General features: G+C 34.2%; 1 protein-coding gene across 3 annotated transcripts in view; it reads left to right on the top strand.

Annotated features, from left to right (window-relative positions):
• CSMD3 (CUB and Sushi multiple domains 3) overlaps positions 1 to 26,573 on the top strand; it is a 590,741-nt gene that overhangs the window by 149,991 nt on the left and 414,177 nt on the right. For all 3 annotated transcript variants that reach the window (XM_062491358.1, XM_062491350.1, XM_062491342.1), the window contains exon 4: positions 6,232 to 6,426. In XM_062491358.1, the coding sequence (XP_062347342.1) occupies positions 6,232 to 6,426 (195 nt within the window). The remainder of the gene's footprint in view (positions 1 to 6,231; positions 6,427 to 26,573) is intronic.

The following is a 26,573-nucleotide window of genomic DNA, read 5'->3' as shown; positions in this document are numbered from 1 at the left end:
ATCTGTCTGGATTTCATCCACCTGAGAAGCTGAACAACCATCACACGTGTCATATACAGCATCTCAGGCTTCAAATTATACTGATTTAGTTAAATATTTTCATAATAGCATGGATGCAGCAATCTCTGTGATACTTGCAACTCTACATCCGGGCCAAAACTTCATGTTGCTTCTAGTGGTCTTCCTCAGTCCATGCACTACATGCATCTACCTTCCAGCCATACTCAGGATTCAATAGGTGCCCTCAATAGCTGTGCAGGAATTTACTGCAGCTAAAGCTCTGCTCAAGTGGAATTTGGTAAAGGCAAGTAAGCGTGGCTGGTGCTGTTAACTGTATAGCTTTGCTAGCTATCTGGTATTGCCTGCCTGTCACTCCCTTCAGGTAGCACTTCAGAAGAGTGCCTGGTGGGGAAATAGCAGATTTAACCATATCTACTGAAGCATGCAGCCATCTTTCTGTTGGTTTCACTTGGTTCCAGGTTATGCTGCCCTGTGGTTAAGTTAGTGGCTGCCTTTTTTTTTTTTTTATTATTATTATTATTGTTTTTTTGTACATCCTTCAGCTCTAGTGCTCTAGTGCTGTTCTTCATCTGCAGCTGATTTAAACAGATATCCTGAAAACTGTATTGCATATGAAGGGAAAACCCTGGGCATTTTTCATGCTCACTGTATTAATGTGACTATAGTATTGTAATTGTCCCTTGTTTACCTCACATGTCCTGGCGGTTTTTTCTGTACTTCTTCTTGCTGTTCCCTTGCTTGTATAAGAATTATGTTAATGCAGTTCTAACTTAATGCTGAAACAAGTTTGTTCCTATTAAAATAGCATATGACTTCATGCTATAAATAGAAACATTCTTGTCTTACTGTCAAGGAAGACAAATCCAGTGATTGTTTCAGTGTACTTAGAAACAAAATCAAATTCAATAAAAAAAAAATCTACACTGAAAGTTCCTTCAAGACAGGGTCTTCTGTCATCTTTTGATGTGAAAAATAATCTCAAAAGGAAGAAAAAAGCAAAATTTTGTCATTCATTAAAATATAGGTAAGAAATTGCAATGTGATTAGCTGTATTATCTTTAGTGAACAGTAGAGACCCTCAGTGAGGTTACTATTGCAGATATATTAATCAAGAAAAAACAATTACACAGGAAAAGAAAAAAACATTCTTTTCCTTTGGGAGGGAAAAAAACCCCAAAACTTCTCACACTTTCTCTTGCTTGACTATTTATAGTTAGACTCCAGAATATGACAGTCTCTTTTGACTGATCCAGAAAAATGCAGAAATTAAAAGTAAAACTTGAGAGAAGTTTAGATTGCTAGACAAAGAGTTTCTGTCACTGTTGTAAACAAAACTGAATTTCAGAATAGTGACTCTTCATTCTGCACTTGCATCTTAAGGTGACTGATTTGGTGGAATCAAGGGATAACCATTTTTGTTGTTGAACTGCTACAAAGGAAAGACCTGGATTTTGGGGGAGGGAATTTTTAAAATTCAACAACTGTCTTAATATATCTGTGCTGTTTATGATAGATTTTTCAAAGCATTAATTTCTAACATGTCTTTACTCTCTGAATCTTACATTTTTGTGCAGTGAAATGGACATTTTGATATTTTTCTCCTTCACTGCACTTATATTACCTACACCAAATTTTTCTTGCGGTTTCCTTCACTCTGTAAACTCAAGTGAAATATGCATGTATATGTGTATTTCAATATGTTTGGAAAGACAACAGTATTCCTATACTCATCAGTTAATTTTTCTAGTCCTTATTGGATTTTAATCTAGACCATGCTTACATAGAGTAATGTGAATGAGGACAGAATAGAAAGTAAGCAAAATATAAGTTTTGGGGAAAAAAGGCAAAATGTTATGAATTAGAAGCTAGGTGTCTAAATTACTTTTTTTTAGTTTATAAAACCTTTGGAAAACAATGGACAACTAAAATAAACTATTATAAGATCCAATATAGATGCATTTTGGACAAGGGAATTTCAGGTTACTTTTTATTTTTTTGTGGACATCACCTGTCCTAGTATTTGGGACCTTTAGAATGTACAGCTCTTCCTACAGCCACAGACACACTGCATGCAGCACGTCTGATCTCAGCCTTGAGCCTTCAATACCAAAGCATTCTTGCTTGTCAGTAAGTCCAAGTACATATGCACAGCTTTTCCAAGGGATATCCATGTACAGACATATTCTAATATTTCCAGTACACCACATCCTGTCCCAAATGACAATTCGAGTGGTCCCTGGAGTAACATATTCATATTCATGTTTGCACGGCAGAGGAATTACTGTTTGGAGTAGTAGTCACAAGTAAACAGTCCTGGACAGGTACCACACAATAATAGGGAGAGATATCCAAACCAGCAGGATAAGGATACTAGGACAATTTAATTTCAAAAGTAATGCATGAAACAAGTATTAGCTTGTGTTGGGATATTACATAGGTCTTTATATAAGTGAGTACTCATGAAGATGCACATATTGACAGTATTTTTCACTTTATTTTGGGAAAAAGGGGATCATAATGATTTGCAATAGCTACAACAAAAACTACGAAAATATATGGGTCAACACTTTAAAAATAAAAAATTATTTATATTGCAAATTTTATAATAAAATAGTGTGCAAAGGACATTAGTATTCATAAATAAGCTTAATGGAATGCAGCGCTGTGACAAATGCCTTTATTACTGGAATATGTGAAAATAACTGTTTTGTATATTTAGACATCAAATTATAAATTTCATGTTTAAACATGAGGATTGTGAGGATAGGAAGGATAGGGAGGATGTGCTACTCCTGATTTCATAAATATCATAACAGGAAAAAAAACCCCAAACATTCCTGATTTAAAATCTGAATTAAAGGAAGTAAATTTGAAATTTCCGTACCTGGTTCTAATTTGTTTCCCCCGAGTGAATGCTGACAAAGAGAGTCTAAATTTCTGCTAGCCTTGTTTTTTGAAAAGAAATGTCAGAAATAAATTAAATTTAAAGCTATTTAAATTTAATATCTTATTAATTAGTATCTATAAGGAGCTGAATTTCTCCTAATTAAAGTCATTAAAGGAGTGGGTCCACTCCTGCAAAGCAGAAACTCTCACAGGTACTTTTTACCCACAGCTTTTTAACAGAATTTACGCTGGCATTAATAAGAATTAATTCAATAGAAACTTATTGAATAGCATTGAAGGATATTTTAAGCTTCATGTTTTAACATTATGCATTTATGTAAAAAAACAAAGAGGGCAAATATGTTCATACATACCTTGTTTACAAAATTAAATCTAGGACAGAGAAAATTCCTGCTTGGAGAGAGATTGAAACAATTGGGGCAGCTTGCTTTGAAAAGGAGATGAGAAATAATACACAAAAATGAAAAAAAAAAAAAAAGAGTGGGAAGTTATAAAAACTCAATTATACTTATTTTCAGACTTTGTGAACAAGGAGAAGTTCATCCAAACTACAAGACAGCAAATTTAAAAGGAAATACTTTTCCACCCTTCATATCATTAGTGATTATCAAACTGTCTCTGAAGTCAAGAATCTACAGAGAATTCAGCAGAGCTGAATAAAAATTGCAATCTAGTTTGGAAATTCCTATGTTCCCTGACAGATGACAATCTTAGGGTAACAATCCAGAGCTTTAAATGTCAGGGAGTTGGTAGTACAGTGTCACATTCAGTTTGAGAAAAATACTACCTATAAAAGAAGAGAAATGCAGTCACTTGGTAAATTATCTCCTTCTCATCCCCAAATAAGGCACTTGTAGATGTTCAAAATGAAAATACTCACAGAATAAATTAATATGCTTTAAAGTGTACAATTTATTTTTTCTCCCTTCTTATCTAGAATCAGGAACAAAATGGCTTGAAGGGTTAGAAGTATAACATACTCCCAGGCCACTTCCATAAAGTTAGAAAGTTAATGAAAAATGCCAAGAATTCCTTTTAGATGAATCGTGTAGTATTGCAAGTGGAAAATTAGTTTTATTTTAGAAGGAGGGTGATTTTTAATTAGTGCTTTAAAATGTAATGTAATTTCACAAGAATAAATTGCCTTCTGTGGGAAATTCTTGGTGAGACAGCAGTAAAAGTGAAGGAAGCAATTTTGGGTAGTGACATTGCTCATCTTTATATTCTTTATTTCAAAGGACAAGGTATCTTTCTGTGACCTCTTTACAAAACCCTAAGAGAGACAGGCTTCTGAAAGACTTCAAATTCTGGGAGAGGTTGAAAATGAAAGCACTGTGTACAGGCCAAGTTTTCAAGTTAATGTAATATGATTCATATGATAGCCAAAATCCACAGGATGATATTCTTACCTTCATTTTGACATGTTGTGACGGTAAATAACAAATCAAACAGCCTTGAAAATTGCTAGAGGATTTCAAAGAAATTCTTTTCGTTGTACAAATATACAGGAGTAGCTGTAGCATTGCCTTCTTTGTAGAGCTTGCAAGCACATTTGAGGGCAAGAGAGTGTTGTTTCAGCTTAGAACACTTCAGTAAAGCAGTGCTAAAAATATCAGTTCTTTAGGTGAGCTTCGAAGTGACCAAGGTGAGGTAGGCTGCTTTCTTCTGTGTTGTGTCATAGTGCAAGGTAATGAAAGTCAAATCCAAACCCACAGTTTATTATGTAAGAGAAAGCAGCAAGTAGCAGCAATGGCACCAGCAACTAACACACATATTTAACATATTCACATCAAAACATGAGTGGTGAATAAGATGTTGCAAGTCAACTGATTATTAGCATATATTTTATGTATTGTGTTTATATATGTATAGGAAATATAGGGAACGAATCTATGATTACAGTGCATTCTACCTTTTAATAACTGTTACATAGTTTTGTTTCATGGCTAGAATCAGAAATCTAGTAGTAGTCTAGAAAGATTCTTGGTAGTTCTGAACATTGAAGTTTGAGAATGTAATGAATGTTGGGAGAACATACTGATTATTTTAATAGGCATTTATATATTTTTTCTTTAATTGAAACCTATAACAGTTTAAATATTAACACATTTTAGTATTATTATTATTATTTATTATTATTATTAATATTATTATTAAATGTTAACACATTTTAACACCTTTAAGCTTTAAATATCTTGTGCATACACTCATGAGCAGATCAGGGCTACTGAAGAATGTTTTAGTCATATAGAATTCAGGAAAATAAATTAAAACTATACATACATAACCCTCTCTTCTTCCATAATTTTCCTTTTTAGTTTAGGGGAATTTGGAATTAATCCTCATACAGGTTTACCAGATTTGCCTCTTCCCCATTAGCATTAGGCTGATAAATATACTTGGTACAAGCTTTGAAGAGCTCAAGATGAGATTATGAAACACATTTTGTTCACACTTGCACAAAATCTGTTTTAAAGTCCATTAACTAAAGGGCTTTGGCAGCAAATGACTGAATATGTTGCAATCAAGCTATTTATGATGCTGAAACACCAGTCAAAAGGGTAGATGGTTGAAGTGTGGGTACCAGCTACAGCAACTGAACTCTAATTAATGGCCCCAGAGATCAGACTAAGAGTGTCCATGAGTCATTTTGGATTCTCAGTGGTTTAAAGCTCTGTATTATGGAAGAAGTTCCCAGACCTGTGATATTTCACATGATTAAATTAACTAATTCTTTGCTCTGAAAGCAGTTACCCACAGTATCTCATCCATTTTCCTCATTGTCTAGAATTTATCTAAACAACTTCCTGATCATGCTCAGGCTTATGCTTTTTAAAATTATCTCTTGCCTTGATTAATTTTATTTTTTCTTCCACCTTTTGTTCAATCTGAATCTAATTTTCTTTCACATTTGTATTGTAATTTTGTTTATTGTTTTGCATTTGTATATCTTGAAAGTCAGAAATATATCAAGTTGCTTTGCTTCCTGTTTTTATGTAAGGATTTATTTTGTATCAGTTTAATTAGAAAATTACATTAATATATTGATAACTGGATTTTAAGGTAAACCTCATGCTTATTTTCATCTGCTTTTTGATTTGTGGGTACTTAAGCAAATATAAAATACACTAAGTCAGCAATGGATTTTCAGTGTTGAGAGTTCCATCATATCCATGAAAACACACTGTTTGTCCAAAGCTGCCTGAATTTGTGTTCTATATTCTTAAGTTAAATGAAACATTTATCTATAATAACATTTAAAATATAAAAATATTTCAAGTCATAAATACATATCTTTTCCAGAATTACAGAGTAGTTCCTGTGGCAATCCTGGAGTTCCACCAAAGGGTGTTTTGTATGGTACAAGATTTGATGTTGGTGACAAAATCCGATACAGTTGTGTGACTGGATATATTTTGGATGGACACCCACAGCTTACTTGCATAGCCAACTCTGTCAGTACAGCATCGTGGGATTTCCCTGTTCCTATCTGTAGAGGTAAGACAAATCCTACAGTCATGTTCTTGAATATACACATTAGTATTAATAATTTTAAATCTCTGTATTAATTAAGTTTTAAACTATGATTAACTATTTTGAATATTTTGATCTCTTGCTCACATATATGATGTATCTCAGCATATATAACTACTAATTTTTAGGTCAATATTTTACTAAAATTATAGTTATCATTTTTTTAAAAAATATAAGTTATGTAATAAGAACTAGAACATAAATGTCTATCTACAGCATACTTGGGAATGTAGATTTGGTATCTGTTAGTGCTTCCTAAGAACTGACTTTTTGTCTAGTAGTGGCTTGGCTGTTGAGCAAACAGAAATATGAAACTGCCAAAGCAATTGACTTACAGGGTCTTACCTCACTGATAGTCAGGTTTGATTATCTTAAGATTTCTATATAGGTTATTCTTTGTATTCGAACAAATATTGTAGGTCAAATCTCTTTCCCTTGCTCATATTAGAAATATAGCAGTAGTAGGGAACCCTATATTGCAAGCAAATCTTATTTCCTAAGAGAAATATTGTTAAGGATAAATAATGATTGCAGAGCAGCAAATGGAGGTTATGCTGACAAAATGAAGGCACTATCACTGCTATAACAACCAAAGACAATATGTCAGGTAACCTTGGGATCAGTTTCCAGATTCAAAGGTTAATTTTACAAAATTCAACCTTTATATTTCTCTAAAAACACTGATGAACTATTGCAGAGGCTACAAAAACATTCCAGCTGAAATTACCATTCTAATAAATACAGATTGGTTAAAACATGGTTAACCAGCACTGCTAAAAATTAATTATGTATGAGAAAAGTATGACATTGGAAATACTGTACTTTCATTTCCTATTCCTGCCTTAGAACTATTTAATATGTTCATCCGTGGTCTTGAAAAAATTACAAACCTATTTTTAATAATACTATTTTCCAGTAAAAAGATTTATAACTTTTGAATTTTCCACTCCTACTTCCCAGAAAAATGCTAGCTAATAATGAAGGAGATATAAAATCAAGGCACATATCCAAATTTTGTTTCTGGAGATGAGAATGCAAAAGATATTATGAGAATATGTTAACTTGCAAAAGATTTACATTTGTAACAAAATCGAAGTCTAATGGGTTCCCTTGCTCAAATTCTCAATCTGACAATTTTGAAATGAATGGCATAAAAATTTTATTCTTGAATGAGTTACACATTCCTCTTTTTGATACAACGTTTTTCAGGAGATCATTGGATTTTTTTTTTTGGTTTTGCTCCAAGGGGAGATGAAATATACTGTGTAAATTTGAACTGGAATGACAAACTCCCACATTAGCCCTGTGGTTAGACATTACTAGTTTGTAAAAAGACTATTAAATGAGAATATGAAAAACATTTTTTTTAACTCATAATTAGAGTGTTCATTATTTGCACAGTGTCATTTCTTAAGGCAAAATTAAGTTAAAAAATTGGACAGGATTCAGAAAAATAGGAAACAAGTTCTGTTAGGTTTCAAAATTGTCATTTTGTCTAGAGACTGGAGGACTCAAACTTTTCTGTTTATATTAAAGAGGATTAAGACAACAGCTTGATTTACTGCAGAAACTCATGCAGAAGGAAAACTTTTTTTGAGAAGACAGTTCCTTAATCAATACCAGTGAGGAATTTAAGGGGTAAAAGTAGATGAACAAAAATAAAAACCAAAAACCAAAAAAAAAAAAGGCAAAAAAAACCCCAAACAAACAACAACAAAAAAAAACCAAACAAACCAAGGTACATATTTTAATAGTGGTGGTTTAAAAATTACTGAAAAATAATCTAAGAATGTGACAGGTTCTTGATTTAAGTCTTAACAAAACGGCTAAAAGACTTAATGCACAAATTGCTATTAAGTTATTTTTGGGCCATGTCCAATAAAAGAAAAATAGACAACTATTTTCAAGTGTTCCTTCTATGAGTCAATGTTTTATGCCAGAAAGATCGAACTTTACATATAAAATGGACCCTTGTGGTTCTATCCAAATGAATCTCTCCTAATTTTGCCTAATACAGTTATCCAACACAGAATTCTGCAAAAGGTTGCTAAAGATGATAATGGAGTAATGAGCTTTTATCTCTTTCTCATTTTTTGCCATGGGGACCCTTTGTCTAAACACTCATCCTTAAAGATTTCCTGTGATAAATGTCTTATTGTTCCCTAACAAAGGTCATTACATCTAACACAGAGGATCCTGACACAAGCAAGAAAAACATCAAGAAAAGAATGAAAGTATATTTTATTCAATATTAGTCTGAGGATTGTTTGTTTGATGGTTTTATTTTTACGTTTCAGAAAAAAATTGAATTTGAGGCACACTTAGAAGTCAGTAGACAAGATAATAGATGTCTGGTGATGTTCTCGTCTGCCTCTTGTAACTCAGAAAAATAAATTTGAGGAGGTTTTTTTTCCCTTATTACTTTAGATCATTCCTCTTACATTGCCTTCAGTTTAAATGAAGAGATGAGGGAGAGGTCCTGCTTGTGCTTTAGCAATGTGATTACTATGGATTGATGTTTCAAAATGAGGAATTTAATTGGAAACAACAGTGTTTTGTAATGTCACAAGCATATATACAGGACATCCTACTAAATGCTTTAATTTTTAATTTGTTAAATTATACCAATATTTGCATTTTTATAAAGTTATATATTTTGGGCCAGATTTTATTAATAAAGCAAAGAGTTATTACTTAAATAGCTTCTTATTCCTTTACTTTTCTCCATAAGAATTTATTGAAAAATCAGAAGACATATTTTATGATTGCTTTATTTCATATCCTCTTTCTAACTGAACATTGTTTGAAGGCACAAAGATTTTCACATGCATGTTTTGGTATTCATTAAAATATGTTAAAATAAATTAAATTAATATAAAAATAAATTTAAATCAATGTTTCTGTATTAGATTTATTAGAAGTGAAAAAAAACAAAATTATAAAATATAAATTGTATTAATTTTTTGTGGTCAGCTATGTGGTGGAATTGCTCTCTATATGAAGTAGCACTTGAAATGTACTGACATCTGCCTTGGTGTGGATGATGAGGAAGTTGAGAGTTTATGGGTTCAGATCAGAGAAAGAGAGATTGATAAATTTGACACTGCTGTGGGTGCTTACTACAGGCTGCCTGATCAGGTGAAGGAGGAGGATGAGGCTTTCTCCAGGCAGCTTGGAGCAGCCTCAAAGTCACAGGCACTGGTTCCTATGAGGGACTTTATCTACCCTGCCATCTGCTGGAGAAGCAACACAGCAAAGCACAGATAGTCTGTGGGGTTCCCTTAAAAACACTAGTGACAATTTCCTGTCACAGGTAGTAGAGGATCCCACAAGGAGTGGTGAGCTGCTCAACTTCATATTAACAGCATCTCCTTTTTGGAGATGTGAAGGTTGGGGGGGTAGCCTTGTCTGCGGTGACTATGAAAATTTGGAGCTACGTATCAGGAAAGGAGGAAGCAGGGCAGCAACTAAGACTGCAACCATAAACTTCAGGAGAGCTGATGTTAACTACTTCAGGGATGTTTTTGGAAGAATGTCATGAAAACAGACCCTGCAGGGAAGAGGGGTCCAAGAGAACTAGTTGATATCCAAAGATGATTTCCTTCAGAACCAATAATAATGCATATCGATGAGCAAGAAATCAGGCAAAGGGGGAGAGAGACCTGCATGGATAAACAAAGAACTCCTGTCATTACTCAAGCATTATCAGGAAATGCACAGGAGTTAGAAGCAGTGTCAAGCCACACGGAATGTATATAGAGAGCTAGTCAGAGTAAGCAGAAATGAGGTCAGGAAGTCCAAAGCCCATCCGTAATTACATCTGGTCAAAGGATCTACAGGACAACAGGAAGGTCTTCTTAAAACACATAAAAAACAGAAGGAAAACAAAAGGGTAATGTGGGCCCATTAGTAAATGGAGGGGGGGGGCCTGACAACAGGGGACACTGAGAAGGCAGAGTTCTCAAATTCCTTCTTTGCATCAATGTTCACTGACGTGATCAGCCCTCAGGGCTCTCTGACACACACCAGGGTAAAGGAGTCTTGGAAGGGAGACTTTCCCTTGGTGAAGGAGGATTGGGTTAGACAACACCTAAGCAAACTCGAATCCACAAGTCCATGGGCCCTGACAGGATGCGAACATGAGAGAGCTTCTGGGCACTGTAGTGAGGTCACTCACAGTCATCTTTGCAAGGTTGTGGTGATCAGGAGAGGTGCCTGGGGACTGGAGAAAAGCAAATTTCACCCTGCTCTTCAAAAAGGGCAAGCGGGAGGACATGGGGAACTCTTGGCCAGTCAGCCTCACTGGAATCCCTGGAAAGGAGATGGAGCACCTCATTCTGAACGCCATCTGTGTCCATATGGATGACAAGAAGGCAACCGAAAGTATTTAGCATGGATTTAGCACTAAAGGATTTAGATTTATTTAGCACTAGAGGTAAAGCGGGTTTGACCAAACGGATTGCTTTCTACAATGAAACAACTACTTGGATCAATGGGGAGACAGCAGTGGATATTGTCTACCTTGTCTTCAGCAAGGCTTTTGACACTGTCTTTCACAAAATCCTGATAGAGAAAATAAGGAAATGGATGAGTGGACAGAGGTCTATTAAAGTCTAGTTGGAGTTTTGTCACTGGCAGTCCTTCAAAGTTCCATACTGGGCCCAGTGTTGTTTAACTTATTCATCAATGGCTTGAACAAGAGTGCAAATGCCTCCACAACAGGTTCACTGATGACACAAAGTTGGGAGGAGTAGCCAATACCTGAGTGCTGTGCAATCTTCAGAAAGACCTTGACAGGCTGGAAAGATGGACAGGGAAGAACTGTTTGAAGTTCAACAAAGGCAGGTGGAGAGTCCTGCACCTGGGGAATAGAAATAAGGGGAAGAATAACCCCACAGAGCAGTACAGGCTGGGGGCTGGTCTGGAAAGCAGCTCTGTGGAGAAAGACCTGGGGGTCCTGATGGGTGCAATCCTGTGCCGTGTGCTTTAGCTGACCCTGCTTGAGTAGCAAGTTTGGAACAGATCACCCACTGTGTTGCCTTCTAAACTTACTGGTTCTGTGATGCTTTGAATTATACTGTGCACAGTCCATGACTAGTTTTTAAATGAAACCTTCTCCCCTGAAAAATTATTTATGATAAGGTTGGTTTTAACCATGAAATATGACAGAAGCTTAATTATATCACCTATTCCTGAGCTAATGTTGCAGCTTCAAGTTTCTCCATAATCCTGCAAGTGGGAAAAAATTTACTTAGGGTAATAAATAATGCCATATTTATATATAATATTTTAATTATATAAAGGTTGCAAAAAGTAGACACTTTCATAATCAAGAAAATATTCTGACCTTTATATCTTCTAAAAATTTCTTATTCCATGCTAAAATGGGTGTTGTACAAACCACCATTCTAAAATTATTTTTTTTCTTTTACAATTCAGAAATTTCAAGTGCAGAACACAGATGTATTTGTATTCCTAGATGCTCTAATGAAATATTTTCCCTATTGTCTGTACATATAGCTACAATATTTGTCAATATAAAAATTCTGTTTGTATTTTCAACAAGAGACTGTTTTTCTACTTGTCTAAATGAACATATATTTCGATCAGAGAAGTGCACAACCCACTGACTAGCTTCATCTTTTTCCATTGAAAAAATATATTTCTGGTTTTTTTACTATTTACTTGGGCAGACATTGAGCTATTTCTTGCATATATTGTCATGACAGGTAAAAGGCTGAAGAGGTTCATACTAAATTCCAAGTCTGGGAATACTGTAATTCCCTTGCAATATAAATGTGTATATGGACTTGTAAAGAGATATTTATTTTGACCTATATTTATAGATACTTAATTCCTTTTTCTTCTTCAGTGGATTTATTCCAAATAAACTGAATTGAGATAGTTATGAGGTCTTATTTTTAAAAGAGATCTAACAGGTGCCAAATTGAATTAGAATATTCAGCTCACTATTTAAATATTTTGCCATTCCCTCTATGCAGAACCCACTGGACTGAAAAATTTGTTAATTGCAAGTCACTGGTATAATTGTGTAAGTACACAGTTACATGACTATACATATTTCAACTCCATGAGGTAAGTTTTAGGTCAGATACAGCAGAGAGTAACTTCAAATTAAATGAAATTGTCTTGTGGACCTTCCAATACACTGTTTCTTAATGTTTCTCTTTGTTTATTTGTGTAATAGAGTAGTATGGGATTTAAAAAAAAACCAAAAAAACCCCTAGAATTAAACTTCACATAATTACCAAGATATAATCATATAGCAGTGTAAGAATTTTGCAGACAGATATACTTGTTGCAGATGGATTTATGATTTTACAAAATCATATCAAATAGAACCTAGTAATATAAGCAGTAAAATAAGATGATTGCCTTTGTGTCTTTGTTATAAGCTGGTCTTTGTAGGTCGTGGAAAGAACAAAGCAGGATATAAAGTCAAAGTACTTCACTTGATGCCATGTAATGCATTAACTACTGGAGCTGACAATATACACAGAAGAAAATAGAGTGCACTAACTTAAAAGCAGGAATAAATTACATCTCCTGGGGAACGAGCAGTTTTCTGCCTGAAGCTAGCTCTTATACACAAATAGCTATTCTTGCTTATTTTTGGGAAAAGCCCCAGTAGAGTTATACGAGTCTGGATAAGAAACATGTGGGATTATTTAAGAAAACTGAAAACAAAAAATATTTTCTAGAATTATGTATTTATATATAAGAAATTATAAATGAGTAATTTTTCAGAGCTTGTTTCACAGATCCTTTTTGGGACACAACTAATCAGTGGCTTAGAATGGCTAACACATTTATGGTTGTTATTTAAAAAAATATAAATGGTCTGCACATGCCAATGCTGCACCCTAGAATTAGAGACATTAACTAGATTCTTTGGGGCATAGAAATGATGAAAAATATCTACTATTTTATTGAAATACAAAAATAATGGTTGCGTGTTTTCAAGTACCATGCTGTGTGCTTTCAAGCAGGGTAGAGGAAGATCTGCAAAATAATACCCAGAATGACTTTTTGAATAATGAAATATACAATATCTTTTGTTGCTTTGAACTTTTGCAATAAAAGAGCTCTGCGAGTTATTTTTTTTAAACCATCTTTAAAATGTGTATTTTTTTATACTAATAGAATCAAAATTTTCCATCTATGAAAAGCATTGAAATTGCTCACTACTGTACCCTACCACACTTGTATTTTCTTTTATATTAGTGTTATTCTCAGGCTAGTACCTGATACTCACTATAAGGGACATAAATGCACAGTCTGCTGTGTGGAAGAAAAAAAGCATGAGCCTGAAAAGCAGTCAATCCCCATGTGAATTTTAATGTGTGATGAAAACCACGGATTTCTTATCATTGTAAGTAGTGGTAAAACTTTGCTGAATTATATGATGCTATTTTAAATCATAATTGATGTACTATAAATCAGGAAATTGGTAGAGAAATATAAACGTTTACCATATTAGAATTACCATATATTTGTAACACAAGTGCTAAAATATAATAGTTTTATTGCATTAATAATAAAAACAATATTAGCATTACTGATACATATATAGTGTCTATGAAATGCATTCATAACTCACTGAAAATCTTCCAGCAATAATAATGATCTAACACTGAACATACTTCTTAAGAAGGCAACACTATTCACGAGAGTGGACAATCAATTAATGTCTAGAACCTATACCTCTTCATTTGTGATAATGATGGTCAAATAATGAAGTTTGTAGGATGGCTGGAGAACAGGTTCCATGGGAAAATTTATGGCATGCAATGATGTGCTACTGTAGTAGAAATGATACTTGAAAAAAGTTACAAATTTTTAGAAATTAATCTAACTATTTAACCCTTTCTAATAAAATAGAATTCATTTTTTTGGACTTTATTTTTTAAACAGGATTTAACTTTCAAAGCTTTGGATATCTTAAAATATTGACCTTACTTGTCCTTTCTTTAAAAATATAAATCTCCACATCAGAATATTAATCAGAATATCAGTCATACTTCCATTTGGTTTACACAGTTTGGCTTTGCACATTTTTTTATGTGATTTCACTAATTCCTATCAGTAGTGGAGGGAGTTCTGACATGCATTAAGAATTTATATTAGCAGAGTGCTAACCCTCAGGTGGTGTGATATAGTCCAGAATGAAAAAGTATATACGTCAAAGAAATTTAAACTCTTCAGTGCAGTAACCATGTTAATTTGGAAAACAAACTTCTTACACTATATCTCCAAACAGTATACAGAGGACTGGGGAAATAAATGGAAATTAACTCTTTCTAATAAATTAAATTCTGCTTAAAGAAGAAAGAAAGTATATGTCATTATTCTAGGAAGAGAACGTTTGGGAAAAATTGTAGTTCACATCAAAGTAAGGAAATGACAGATATAGCAATGCCTTATCTTGCTACTTTCCACAGAAAAAGTACCAATAAGATCAAATTTAATTACAAAAGATTGCTATAGCAATTCATAAAGGCAATGAAGAGGAAAAAAGAAAGATCAGATTTTTAATTCAAGAATTCTAACCCAGTACTGAACACAATAAAACTTCTTGAATACCAAAATCTTCTATCCCACCATTTTAAAGGTGGGAATTAGGACTTAAACAAGTGTGTGGAAGTCAGTTGGGTTGTTTATGAAAATCTTGAAACACTGCTTTTATCTCCTGTTTTCTTAATTTTTTTTTCTTAGCAAAGAACAAAGGACATAGTAGTTGTGCTAGTTGTTAATGTTAACATACGCTTTTGAAATTGTGTCACAAAATTTTCACTAAGTGCAGCATAGCAGTGAGAATTATACCTGAAGCTGAAAGGGGTAAAGATTGCTCTGATCAATCCAGATGAGTGAATGAGAAGAAGGAACCTGGAAAAGTAAAATACTGGTTTAGCACGATGCTTATTATAAAAGCACAATACTAGAATCATCAGTTACAAAGACTTAATATTTCCCATCTGATTTAAAACTATTTTCTTTATTTGTTAGAAACACCTAAAGACTATTCTAAGAGGACGGTTGTTAAATGTACAACTAGCTTAATCCCAGTTTGGACTAGCAAATTCTGCTTTTGCAGGATAATTGTTTCCCTTTATCATCCTTCTGTTCTTCTAAGGATCATTTTCTATTTGGCATTCTTGGATAAATCCTTCATAGTTATCAATTAGCAGAAATAATATTTGTAAAATAATTTAAGATACTTTGAAAGTAATTACTAGTAAATCCCAGGTTCATTAACTCAATTTACTAAATTGCTTAATCTAACACCTTTGGCTGCCATAGGCTTCTAAACAGACTAGTATATTTTCCTAACATTATTAAAATTATGGCTTGATAAAACTTTCAATATCTTTCAGTTTCCACCTAAAATGAGAATTTACCTGGATATAAATGGAAATTGTGAAAATATTGTTCAGTATTTTGGTATCAGTTTGCAAATCCTTATTTGCAACTCAGTTGTAATTACATCTTGAAGGCAGAAGTCATAGCAAATTAGTTTTCTGGGGAGTATTTAAAGCCCTTCAAATATTTTCTCAAGAGAGTAGCTGATTGCCAGAAATGTTTTTTTCAGGTGAAAGATTTCATTGCTAAAATTCTAGCATGACATTTTAGCATTCTTCAAGACTACATCTGTCTAAGACTGCATCTTTCATAGCCTTAAGACTGATTCACCTATGTAACATGAATTTTCATCTTAAGCATTAATTAATCTTCTTCTTCTCATAATTACCTGAAGTGTTCCTGATTTATTTCAATATTAAGACGTCACTTTTTGGTGTCTTGTGGGATGGTTTTCAAAACTGTAGCTTGTTTTTAAGTTCCAATATTTACAATTGTATGCTGATGAAGGAGTCTGAAGATGATGCAGTTGTGTTACTCAAATAAATTTGGAATTCCACAAAATGTATTAATCTTTTTACTGACTTCTGCAAATTCAGAGGCTAAAACTAAGTTTCCTTAAATCCTCTCAACTCTGGAAGGGCATTTAAATGTATCAAAATGCTACATGTGTATGAAAGATTCTATCAGCAAAGATTTAATTTCTCGCAGAACTGACTGTAATGAACATACAGGTAACCAGTCTGTTTTGTTAACACATTCATCTTGTATGATGGCCTTCTGAGTTTTGTTCAGGAAGAAACCTTTTATTTTAGATCTGTACAAGTGTAGCACATAAAATTTCTTTTGCATTTCTGTCAGTCAGTGGAGGTGACCTTAGCTGCACAAAACAGTTCATGGGTAAAGCTCTCTTTGCACTACATCATCAAGTAAAATCTGGGTTCTTTTGAGGCAAACTGAGAAGAGGTCAGAAACTTTAATTGTGAGAGTTTAGGATCACTAGCTGCTTAATCAGTTTAACCTTCCTAATACAAATGCCTTTGAATTGGCTGGAATTTTACAGTTCAGAGAAAGAAATTTCCTGGTGTGCAGCTATGCATCAATTCTCTTCATGTTACCGTTCCCTCTTGTTTTTCATTTTGACGATTTTATATCATATTAAATATTATATAATTCACATAATCACAGCATCATCAAGGTTGGAAGAAACCTTCAAGATTATCTAGTCCAACCATCAACCATCATTAAACCATATCCCCAGGTGCCATGTCCAGATGCCTCTTGAACACTTCCTGGGATGGTGACTCCATTGCCTCCCTGGGAAATTTCTTCAAATGCTTAACCACTCTTTCAGCAAAGTTTTTTTTCCTAATATCATCTCTGGGACAACTTGATGCCATTTCCTCTTGAGACATGGCAAAATAGACATACCCCCATATTTCATACTCTTTTGTGATATAATTCTAAGTATGTATATTTAAAATTTTTAATACATCTTAGAACTTGTAAAAACTGTGTAACTAACAGTGAAAAAAAGTGTTTCTGATTTTGATGCCTGCTAGTTCCCAGTTTTGTCTTCTTTAGAGAAACATGAGGAAAACAGATATTTTTCAGTATCAATACTTACACAATCAAGTTGAAAAGAAAATAATTTTAAACTAAGATCTATGAGAAACAGATATTTTGACCCACATTTAAGTCAGGTAGCAGTGGACAGGGGTCATTAACAAAGGGTGCAGAATGATGGGCACATGGGTGACATCAGAAATGAAAAGGCAAGGTGAAAGCATACCTGCCTCAGGTCAGCCTGGGACACAAGCAGGAGTCACAGAAGAACGGCATTGTTGGAAAAACAGAGATAGTAGGACAGCTCACAGGGTTGGAGTGTAACAAAGGATGTATGCAAACTTCTCAGAAGACAGAGATGCAGAATAGGCTGGTCAAGGGTTTGTGGTTCAGGATCAGAGAACACTGGAACAATCAAGGAACTCATATTGTCAGTCTGTTAAGCACTGGTGGATAAGAGAGAGGAAGGGTCTGAAGTGATCTTTAAAGAGCTCAAGAAAGACTCTAATTCCCACACTTTAGTTCTCATGCACTTTAACCTTCCTGTTTCTTATTGAAAAGGCAATAAGGCAGTATGAAAACTGTAAAGATTTCAGAAGAACTTAAAGAATCTATACTACCGTTCCACTGCAAGATTTATTCCCACTAGGTAATTATCCAGATAGTTTTTAAAAACCTTCCCATTTTCCAAAGGCAATGGTTTTCTATATTCTGTATGTAATATTATTAGAAAGAAATTTTATAATTTACTTCACATGTATTCTTCCCTCTAAAATTTAAACATCCATTTATCTTCCACCTCCCCCCAACCCCATATACGCTTTTGCACCTATGCTAATTAGAAACCAATTATTTTCTTCCTCTTTGCAATTTCCTTTTACATATTTAGTTTTGGTCTTCTTTAACTATTATAATACTAATGCTATCTTACTTCACAACTCATGAGACCATTAGTAATGCTAATTTCCTCTTGATTTTTTTTTTTCACTTTATTCATGCTTTCTTTTGAAGTATTGGGCCCCGGTAAGCAAAGTCTAGCAAAGAATTTTTGTGCTTCATGGATTGCAGCTCATAGCTACAGCATGCTCTTTCTAGTCTCTGGATGTGTCCAGTTATTCACCCAGTTAATCTGTAAGGGTTATTTTAATTCTTGTTCCACTTTTAAAATAATGTTCTGGTTTTTAAATAACATTTTTAATGAAAAATGTTTGGGCTTTAGATTTCTTGCTGGTTGGTTGGTTGGTGGGTTGATTTGGTTTGTTTGGTTTTATTTTTCAAAATATTAATTGTTGAATTCCAGGTACATAGGCAGGGCTTTTATCCTTCTTTATTGTCCATGGAATAAAGCGCTTTTGGCACAAATTAAAGGGCTTCAGCAGACAAATTTGGCATAAGTCCCAGAATAATATGGTGTTTATTTACTGCAATCTATAAATCTCTAGGCTGGCCAAAAATGTGGTGTCAAATTCCAATTTTCTATCTGAAGTAAAAAGGAAAAATGTTGTGGTTTAACTCTTCATTTACTCTTATTTCATTTAATACAAATACTGAAAAAGCAGTATTTGGAGATTCAGTCCTCCTGCATCTTTGAGCACCAAATGAAAATGCTGAGGTACTGGTTACTTCATGTCAAACTGAAAGAATTATGAAAATTATTTTCTACCTTTGTTTATCTGAACATGACTTAAAATCAGAGGTTTTTTAGTAGCAATAATGATTGTAACTTCATGAGCAAACATTCAGGAATTTTACTTTAACTGGAGATGAAAGCTCCATGACAGAAAGGGTTTCTGTCATTTATCTAAGTCATGTGTGTTTTACCCATACACCAAGGATTTATAAAGTGTTCCGTTTCCACTAGGAGCGCCAAAAACTGAAGTCAAATTTTGTAATCATTAACAAACACTAGGTTTCCATCACCTGAGTAAATCAAATCAAAATGACTGATACTCACTGAGCTAGGTTTTATCACCCATAAATGGTACAGCAAATGGATTAAGAGCACTGCTTCACTCCTAAAGGGTAAAAGCAGAAGAATGGACAGCACAATAATCAATAGCTGGCTCTCTGGATTCTCAAGTACAATAATGACAATTTTTTTCTTTCCCAATTTCCTGACCGAGAAGTCAGTTCTATCCAGGATGATATGCAGTTATGCATTAGTCACAGTAAAAGATTAATAACTCCAGGGTGCTGTCATCTTCCTCATTTAATTGCAAAGCTGCATTTTAAATACAGCTAAGTCAGCAAAGTGACTTGTCAAGCATTTGCTTTTTCCAAATGTTCCAGGCAGCCACAGTAGGTCCAGTCATTCCCTGTGTCTAGGTGCATGGTGACTCCATTATCCTCTTTTGAAGGCAACTGTAGCTCCTCAAGTAAGCCTCAATTGTGCAAGAAAAAGAAGTATCTATAGCATCTATGTGTATGTATAAAAATTTCTACTATTTAAAGAGACCTCTTAAAAGAGACTTTGATCTCCCATTTTTCAAATTTATGACTTGCTTTCTGAGTCTGTAAACTCTTGCCTTAAATTAAAGGCAGCCTCATATGTCTCACACTCAGCCATGGTTTAATGGCACTTTTGGGAACTATTTTTCATGTTATTACAGATTTAACATTTGATCACAGTCTTGGGCAGATTTTTTGTTGTTTTGTCTTTTTTAATAAATAGAAATGCACTCAACTATAATCAGAAAATAAAACATAGATTCAACATATGGTAAATATATTCATGGTTCCTTTCACATATTTTTTTCTTCTGACAATCCTGTATCAGTAGAACAAGGTCCTCCCCTTTTGATCCTGTTTCATCTGGAGCTGCCTGGAAGAGTGGCTGGATATTCCAGTCATGTATAATTGACACACTAAGGCGTGTTTCATTTCACTATATAACAGCCTTATAATTATCAGATTAAAGACATAATAAATTAGATATTTTCATTAAATATGTGGGACACAATCTGATTACTGTAATTCTGCTTTTTTTTACTTCTGTAGGTAGGCACCAATTAAAAGGCATTTCTTTATGCTAAGGATAATTCTCTTTAATTTAAAACAAAAAGAAGTCCCTCCCAAAATCCTTTACTGATGCAGCTGTTTGCATGCCATATAATCAGTTCATTGCCAAAATAGAGAAAAAACACCAACCATTTTAATGATTTTTACATTATTTTTCTCCACTTTATTCCCAATAGTGACACATTTTTCTGTTTGTCCAAAAAGCTTTGGTAAACCAGGTGTTTTCTTTCCACATATGTAGTAATTTCCCACTGTTGTTTTAAGAACTGTAGTTATTAAAGAGACCAGAGTACACTCCATGCTCCTTGGACTGAATTTCAAACATTTCACGATGACAATTTAACCATTCCTTTTATGTAAGAATAAAGAAACTGCACCTAAGACTGAGATCTTCTACACTCTGAAAAGTGTATTATAATTTGAAATGGCTTTTCTATGGGGAACCTATCCATTCATAATTTCCAAAAAATATAGGAGCTTCAGATATTTGTAAACAAGTTATTTCTATTCCTCAGTAAGAATTTTTCTCTATACTCATAGTTACTTGTATTTGGAAATTAAGCTACCATATTGCATTTAAACAATGTAGTGGGTAAGTGTAGGAATTTAGGTTTCCACAAAGTTTAAGTAGTTTCCTTGGACAGACATTGAATTTAGTAACTATTCTAGTAGCATTAAAAAGTTAAGAAGAAACTAAGGAAATAAGTTTCATAGATCTTAAAGTCTAAGAATCATAGCAGGAACGTATTTTTTCACCGAACATTTTCTACATTTCTATGAGGTTTTTTTAATATTTTTAAAGGAAGGTGATATTAAAAACCTTGGACACCCCATTAATTTTTTTTTCTCTCATTTCTAAAACAAGAAAAAATTAGTTTAATGATGTTTAATAAATTTACATTGTAAAAATATATCAATGGACTTTTAGATTATAACTGCCATATTTTGGAGCATTTGCTGAAGCACAATTTTCCAGGGGGTTTGGAGGTTTCCATATTAGTTAGGCTATCCACTGACTATGCTGTTTACTAAGTTATATTTAGCTGGTCCTTCAGCGTACTGCTACTGTTAAAACAGCATTAGCATGTTTCAGACATGATATCTGACTTTTCCTCTGAACTGGGACTCTCCTTAAAACAACCATATAGCTATGTAAGGGAACATTCATGTTCTTGCCGTGGCAAGCTTCCTGCTGATTGATTTTAGTTTTGACTGTTCATTCTTTCTGCATCATTATTTACCAAATATGTTTTGAATAGTACATAAGCTACGGGGACATTATGTAAAAACCTGCAGTTACATATCAGTTAAAAACAGCATAAGGTGAAATTTCCATGTAACATTGGTGTGTTGAGAAGGTAAAGGAGAATATTCAGCGTGACATTTTCTTTGCCTCAATACATTGACACTGTATTTGGAGCAGGGATATATCCTTCTGACCTATCCTGAGAGAAACTTCTATCACTACCTAGGTATCATAAAGACTTGCTGTCTGTGTCCCTCTACCACCTCCCTGGAAAGCTTACTCCAATCTTGACAACCTCTCGCATGAAGAAATTTTTCCTCATAGCAAACCTAAACCCCCTCTAGTGAAAATTGACACAATTTCCTCTGGTCCTATCTCTTGTTACCTGGGAGAAGAAACCAACATCTGCCTTTCCATAATTTCCTTTCAGGCAATTGCAGAGAGTGATGCCTCCTTTTAGCCTCCTTTTCCCCAGGCTAAACACCTCCAGCTCTCTCAGCTGCTTCTCACCAGACTTGTGCTCCAGTCCATTCATGGCCCTTCTCTAGACACCTCCAACCCCTCAATGTCTTTATTGCAGTGAGAGCCCCAGAACTTAACACAGGGTCCAAGGTGTGGCCTCACCAGAGCTGAGTGCAGAGGTACAGTCACTGCCCTGGTCCTGCTGACCACACAATTGCTGACACAGGCCAGAAAGTCATTGACCTTCTTGGCCACCTGGATTCACTGCTAGATTGTGTCCAACCAGTGCCCCCGTGGTCCTTTTCCACCAGGAACCTTTACAGCCACTTCCCCAGGTTCCAGTGAATTAAATGATGATGGTAAGAGGCAAAAAAAAAATAACAGAGGAGGTGGGTAAAATGAAGGGATTCAAAGGATTATGCTACAACAGAAATACTGGGAAGGGTGATATATATGTTATTTTGGTAAACAAAGACTTTATCTAGGAAGCTCACTACCCACCTTTCCTTTTAGTACAAATCTGTATTAAGTTTATATGTTGGACCCATGGTCCCTTTTTCCATTTCACCTTTTACAGAACTCCTAAGATGATACTCGAAAAGTGTATGTAAATCCACCATGATAGGCATCTGCAAACAAATCTGTCTTTCAAAAGCGTAGTTTTCAAGCACTCATTCTGTCAAATTTCTGCCTCTTGACTCTGGGTATCCACAAGGAATACAAAAAATTACTTTACTTATCATAAACTAATGTTGCTTTGCAAACAATATTTTTTCAACGGCAGTAATCTAGTTCTTAAGATTCTGGATATAATTTCTAAGTTTAGTCATTGAGGGAAATTATTTTACAGTTTTTCCAGGCTCTGTTTACTTGAAAAGCTACAAGGTAATCTGGTTTTGCAGTCTCTTCTTCATTTCTGTGATAGCACCTTCTTGTTTCCATGCCTTGTTTCTCCATTTTGAATACTAGCTACCTCTGCTCACCACCTAGAACCTTAGATAAACTGCTTGACCAAAGATTCATGTGGGCATAGAAGAGCCAGACAAATGTGTCACATAACATGACCTGCTTAGTCTGACACTGCATGTTAATTCTGTTTGTTTTGTGCTGTTGCATATAGCCTTACAACCATTCTAATTTCAATTATTTTTTGATTATATTTGTTTGTGTCTCATGTCTACCCTGCTATTTGTAAGACTACCTGCCATTTTGAACAAGGGTGTTATAATGATCTTGCTATTAGCCAAATAATTTCCTCTCAGACATAAATTCCAATGCTGCATATTATCCGCTTTGTGCCAGCACTCTGGAAATGGTTTACAGATAATAGTGATTTTGTAGCCCTCTAGTCCTAGAATAAATTAATGCATAATCTGCACAATGTCAGCACAGGAGTTGGCAGGCTTAGTAGATTCTGGTGCATTTCAGCCATTTTCTGGCTAGGGTAGTACATAGAAAGTCCAATTAAGTGATTTTCTAAATGTGCACAAATAATTACACTAACAGGTCCCTTTTCCATCATCCCCAGAATTTCATTCTTCCAATCTTTCTAAAGATCCAACTTTTATTCTTAATTTTTGTACAATCATTTGTGTAACAGTCTGAAAGATCTATGATCCACATCAAGAAACTGCTAGCAAAGAGCTTTGCCATCAATATTTAGATATACTTAAAGAATAGCTTGAAATTTATAAGCAACTCTAGCATGCTAAGAGAACACATTTTTTTCTGGACACTGATCAGATATCTCTGTTTGGTAAAAGTTTTCAGTTCATTAATAAATTTTACATACTTAAAAATATGTAAAAAGTGAAGATATAAATATAATCATTAAGATCCTACAAACAAACAAAAAATCTTCATGAAGTTAATGATGTCTGTCATATAACTTGTACATTTGAGAAATAATATGGAATTCTGGGACAAAAATTCATTTGTTCCTCTCCCCATCATCTATTTATTTAGGGAGTTGTGAAGATAAACTGTTCATGTCTAATTATAACATTTGTCACAGCTTCTTCCAAAGATTTCATGTTGTTAAATGACCATTTCATCTTTGTATCAAAATCTAAAGCAAACTCAAATAGCAAATGAAGATAAATGAACTGATTAAGTCACAGACACTTCTAGTAGGTATGTAAACAGTCAACACATAATTTAAAGGTCCTGTAACAATCCCTGCCCAGAGGCTGCAAACATCAGTGAAATTTATTTTGTAACTATAGATTAGAAACTCTGAAAACAATTGACAGTATTTAATGTGAACAAATATTTGACAAGTGAAGTAGGCCTATGCGAACTGAATCCTTATGGAGAATCTGAAAATGAGGAGCCTGTAAAGACTGTTTTGCAGAGCTGGCTAATAAGGACAAGTATGAAAGTTCATCTGATAATAAGACTGATCCACAGGTTACCCCAAATAAAGAAAGTAAGGAATCAGGACAGCCCTGTCCCAAGGCACAGGCCTCAGTCATCTATTTGTAAGTGCCTGGAGAGGTGGTATGTGCTGTATTTCAGACTCAAATCCACTGATGGCAATTTTAGGTTCAGTGTGTATAATGCAGTGTTTTTCATACAGGAAGCAAATCTAAAATTTAGTACGTTCATATGTGCATATGCAGATTATTTCTTCTACCAAATATTCAGATGGATGAATGAGTATTCTCACTGAGGTTCTATTAAAACAAAAAAGCTGCAGTGTTTGCATAGATTGTCTTGATACCAAATGTGTTAGATGGCTGGATGCAATTCAGCTTGAATAGATTTAAGAGGTTTTCTTACAAGGCCCCTTGGAACACTTTATATTCTATTGCCTCTTAAAAATGGAATTGCTTTCTATCTATATTACTTGATGTCTTTTTTAAAATATATACTTAAATATATTTTTATGTATTTAAAACGTGAAAGAGTAGAGTTGGTGTTAGCCAACAAAAACATTATCTTCTTCTTCTGTGTAGGGTACTTTCATGTTGTACTGTTCTTCCTTTCATGAAATTTATCCTGTTCCCTTCTTTGGCAATATACGTCTGGTACAAAGTGAAGATCTACACTTTAAATATAAAAGAGGTTGTTACTAAACAATTAGGAAGCATTATGCGATCACCAGTTCCCTAGAGGTTTCTATCAAGCACACTGGCAGGGTTTCCATGGAAACAAGAACATTATTAAAGACTCCATAAAGTCCTGTCTTTCTCTTGTTTGTCCCCTTTCCTCTTTTTTAGGTACTTTGTGTTGTGCATAAGCATTTCATTTCAAATTGTGCAATAAATGAAAGTATTTAATCCCCTCATTAAATTGAATATATTCCTTTCTATAATAAGCTCTGAAATTCTGTGGATCTTGAGCTGCTGTCCTAATTTTAGGCAGTTTTACATTAAGAGAATATGACTATTCATTTGCTGAGAGTGAATAAAAAATATGACCTAGACTGCTGTTTCTCTGTCATGCTTAATTTTTATAGTAGCTTTAAGAAAAAAAGAAAAAAGGAAAGAAGAATGTGGTATGGGCATGTGACTTACATCAGCCTACTAACTTGCTTCCTCCATATCTGAATTTCCATAGTTCTTAAAGAATACCAAAATTTAGAGTGTGGTGTTTCTTTCTTGGACTGAAATTTTTGCAGTTAAATATTGCCTCTGGGCTCTGAACTGTGTATGCAATTGAGGTGCTTGTTGAGAACTGCAAAGAAATCATACTTGTAAAAATACAATGTTTAGCTGAGAAAGCATTTTAATGAAAGATTAATTCAACAACAGTAAGTACGTTGTTTAATCTATCTTTGTAATGGAAATGAAACTGTGTTATCTTACTAATAGAAGTATCATGTTCTGTTCTGAGATCTTTAAAAAAATAGAGCTTAAGGCTGATTTGTTGCTTTTTTTTCCCATTTCTTAAATGTCGCTTTCTTCTCATGATAATTAATTTTCATATTATATGACTAATTTACATTAAAACCACATAACATTTTTAATTCATTTTATTGCAGTTCTAAAAATTTTTAGTATTTAGGAGTACTGCTAGATGACCAAAGAGTTAAACAGCCTCCTGTACTATCAACTTGAATTATGAAGCAGAATGGTGTTTAGCTGGATTTGGAAGAGACAGGATGAGAGGGATTCCTCCAAGCTTCTTTAACATAGAAGTCTACATGTTCACTACATTTCTATATATTTAAGGCTACAACAGAATAAAGTGCTTATGGTCCATCTTATGTTCTCTGCTAAAAGAAATCCTAGATTTGTGGTATCATGTAGGTTGGAAGGGGCCTCAGGGGGCCTTGTGTCCACAGCAAGGTCAACTACAGTAATTTGCTTGGGCCCATGTCTACTTTCAGCGTCTTCAAAGATGGAGATATTGTCTCTAGAGACTGTCTCTGGGCCATTGTTTCAGTGCCTGACCTCAATCATGGAAAATTTCTTTTTCCTTACATTGAATCTGAATT

This window comes from Cinclus cinclus, chromosome 1 (genome assembly GCF_963662255.1).
Source record: "Cinclus cinclus chromosome 1, bCinCin1.1, whole genome shotgun sequence".
In the NCBI taxonomy this organism is placed as follows: domain Eukaryota; kingdom Metazoa; phylum Chordata; class Aves; order Passeriformes; family Cinclidae; genus Cinclus; species Cinclus cinclus.
Note: the sequence above shows the minus strand (reverse complement) of the source record. Positions and strands in the feature narration are given on the sequence as shown.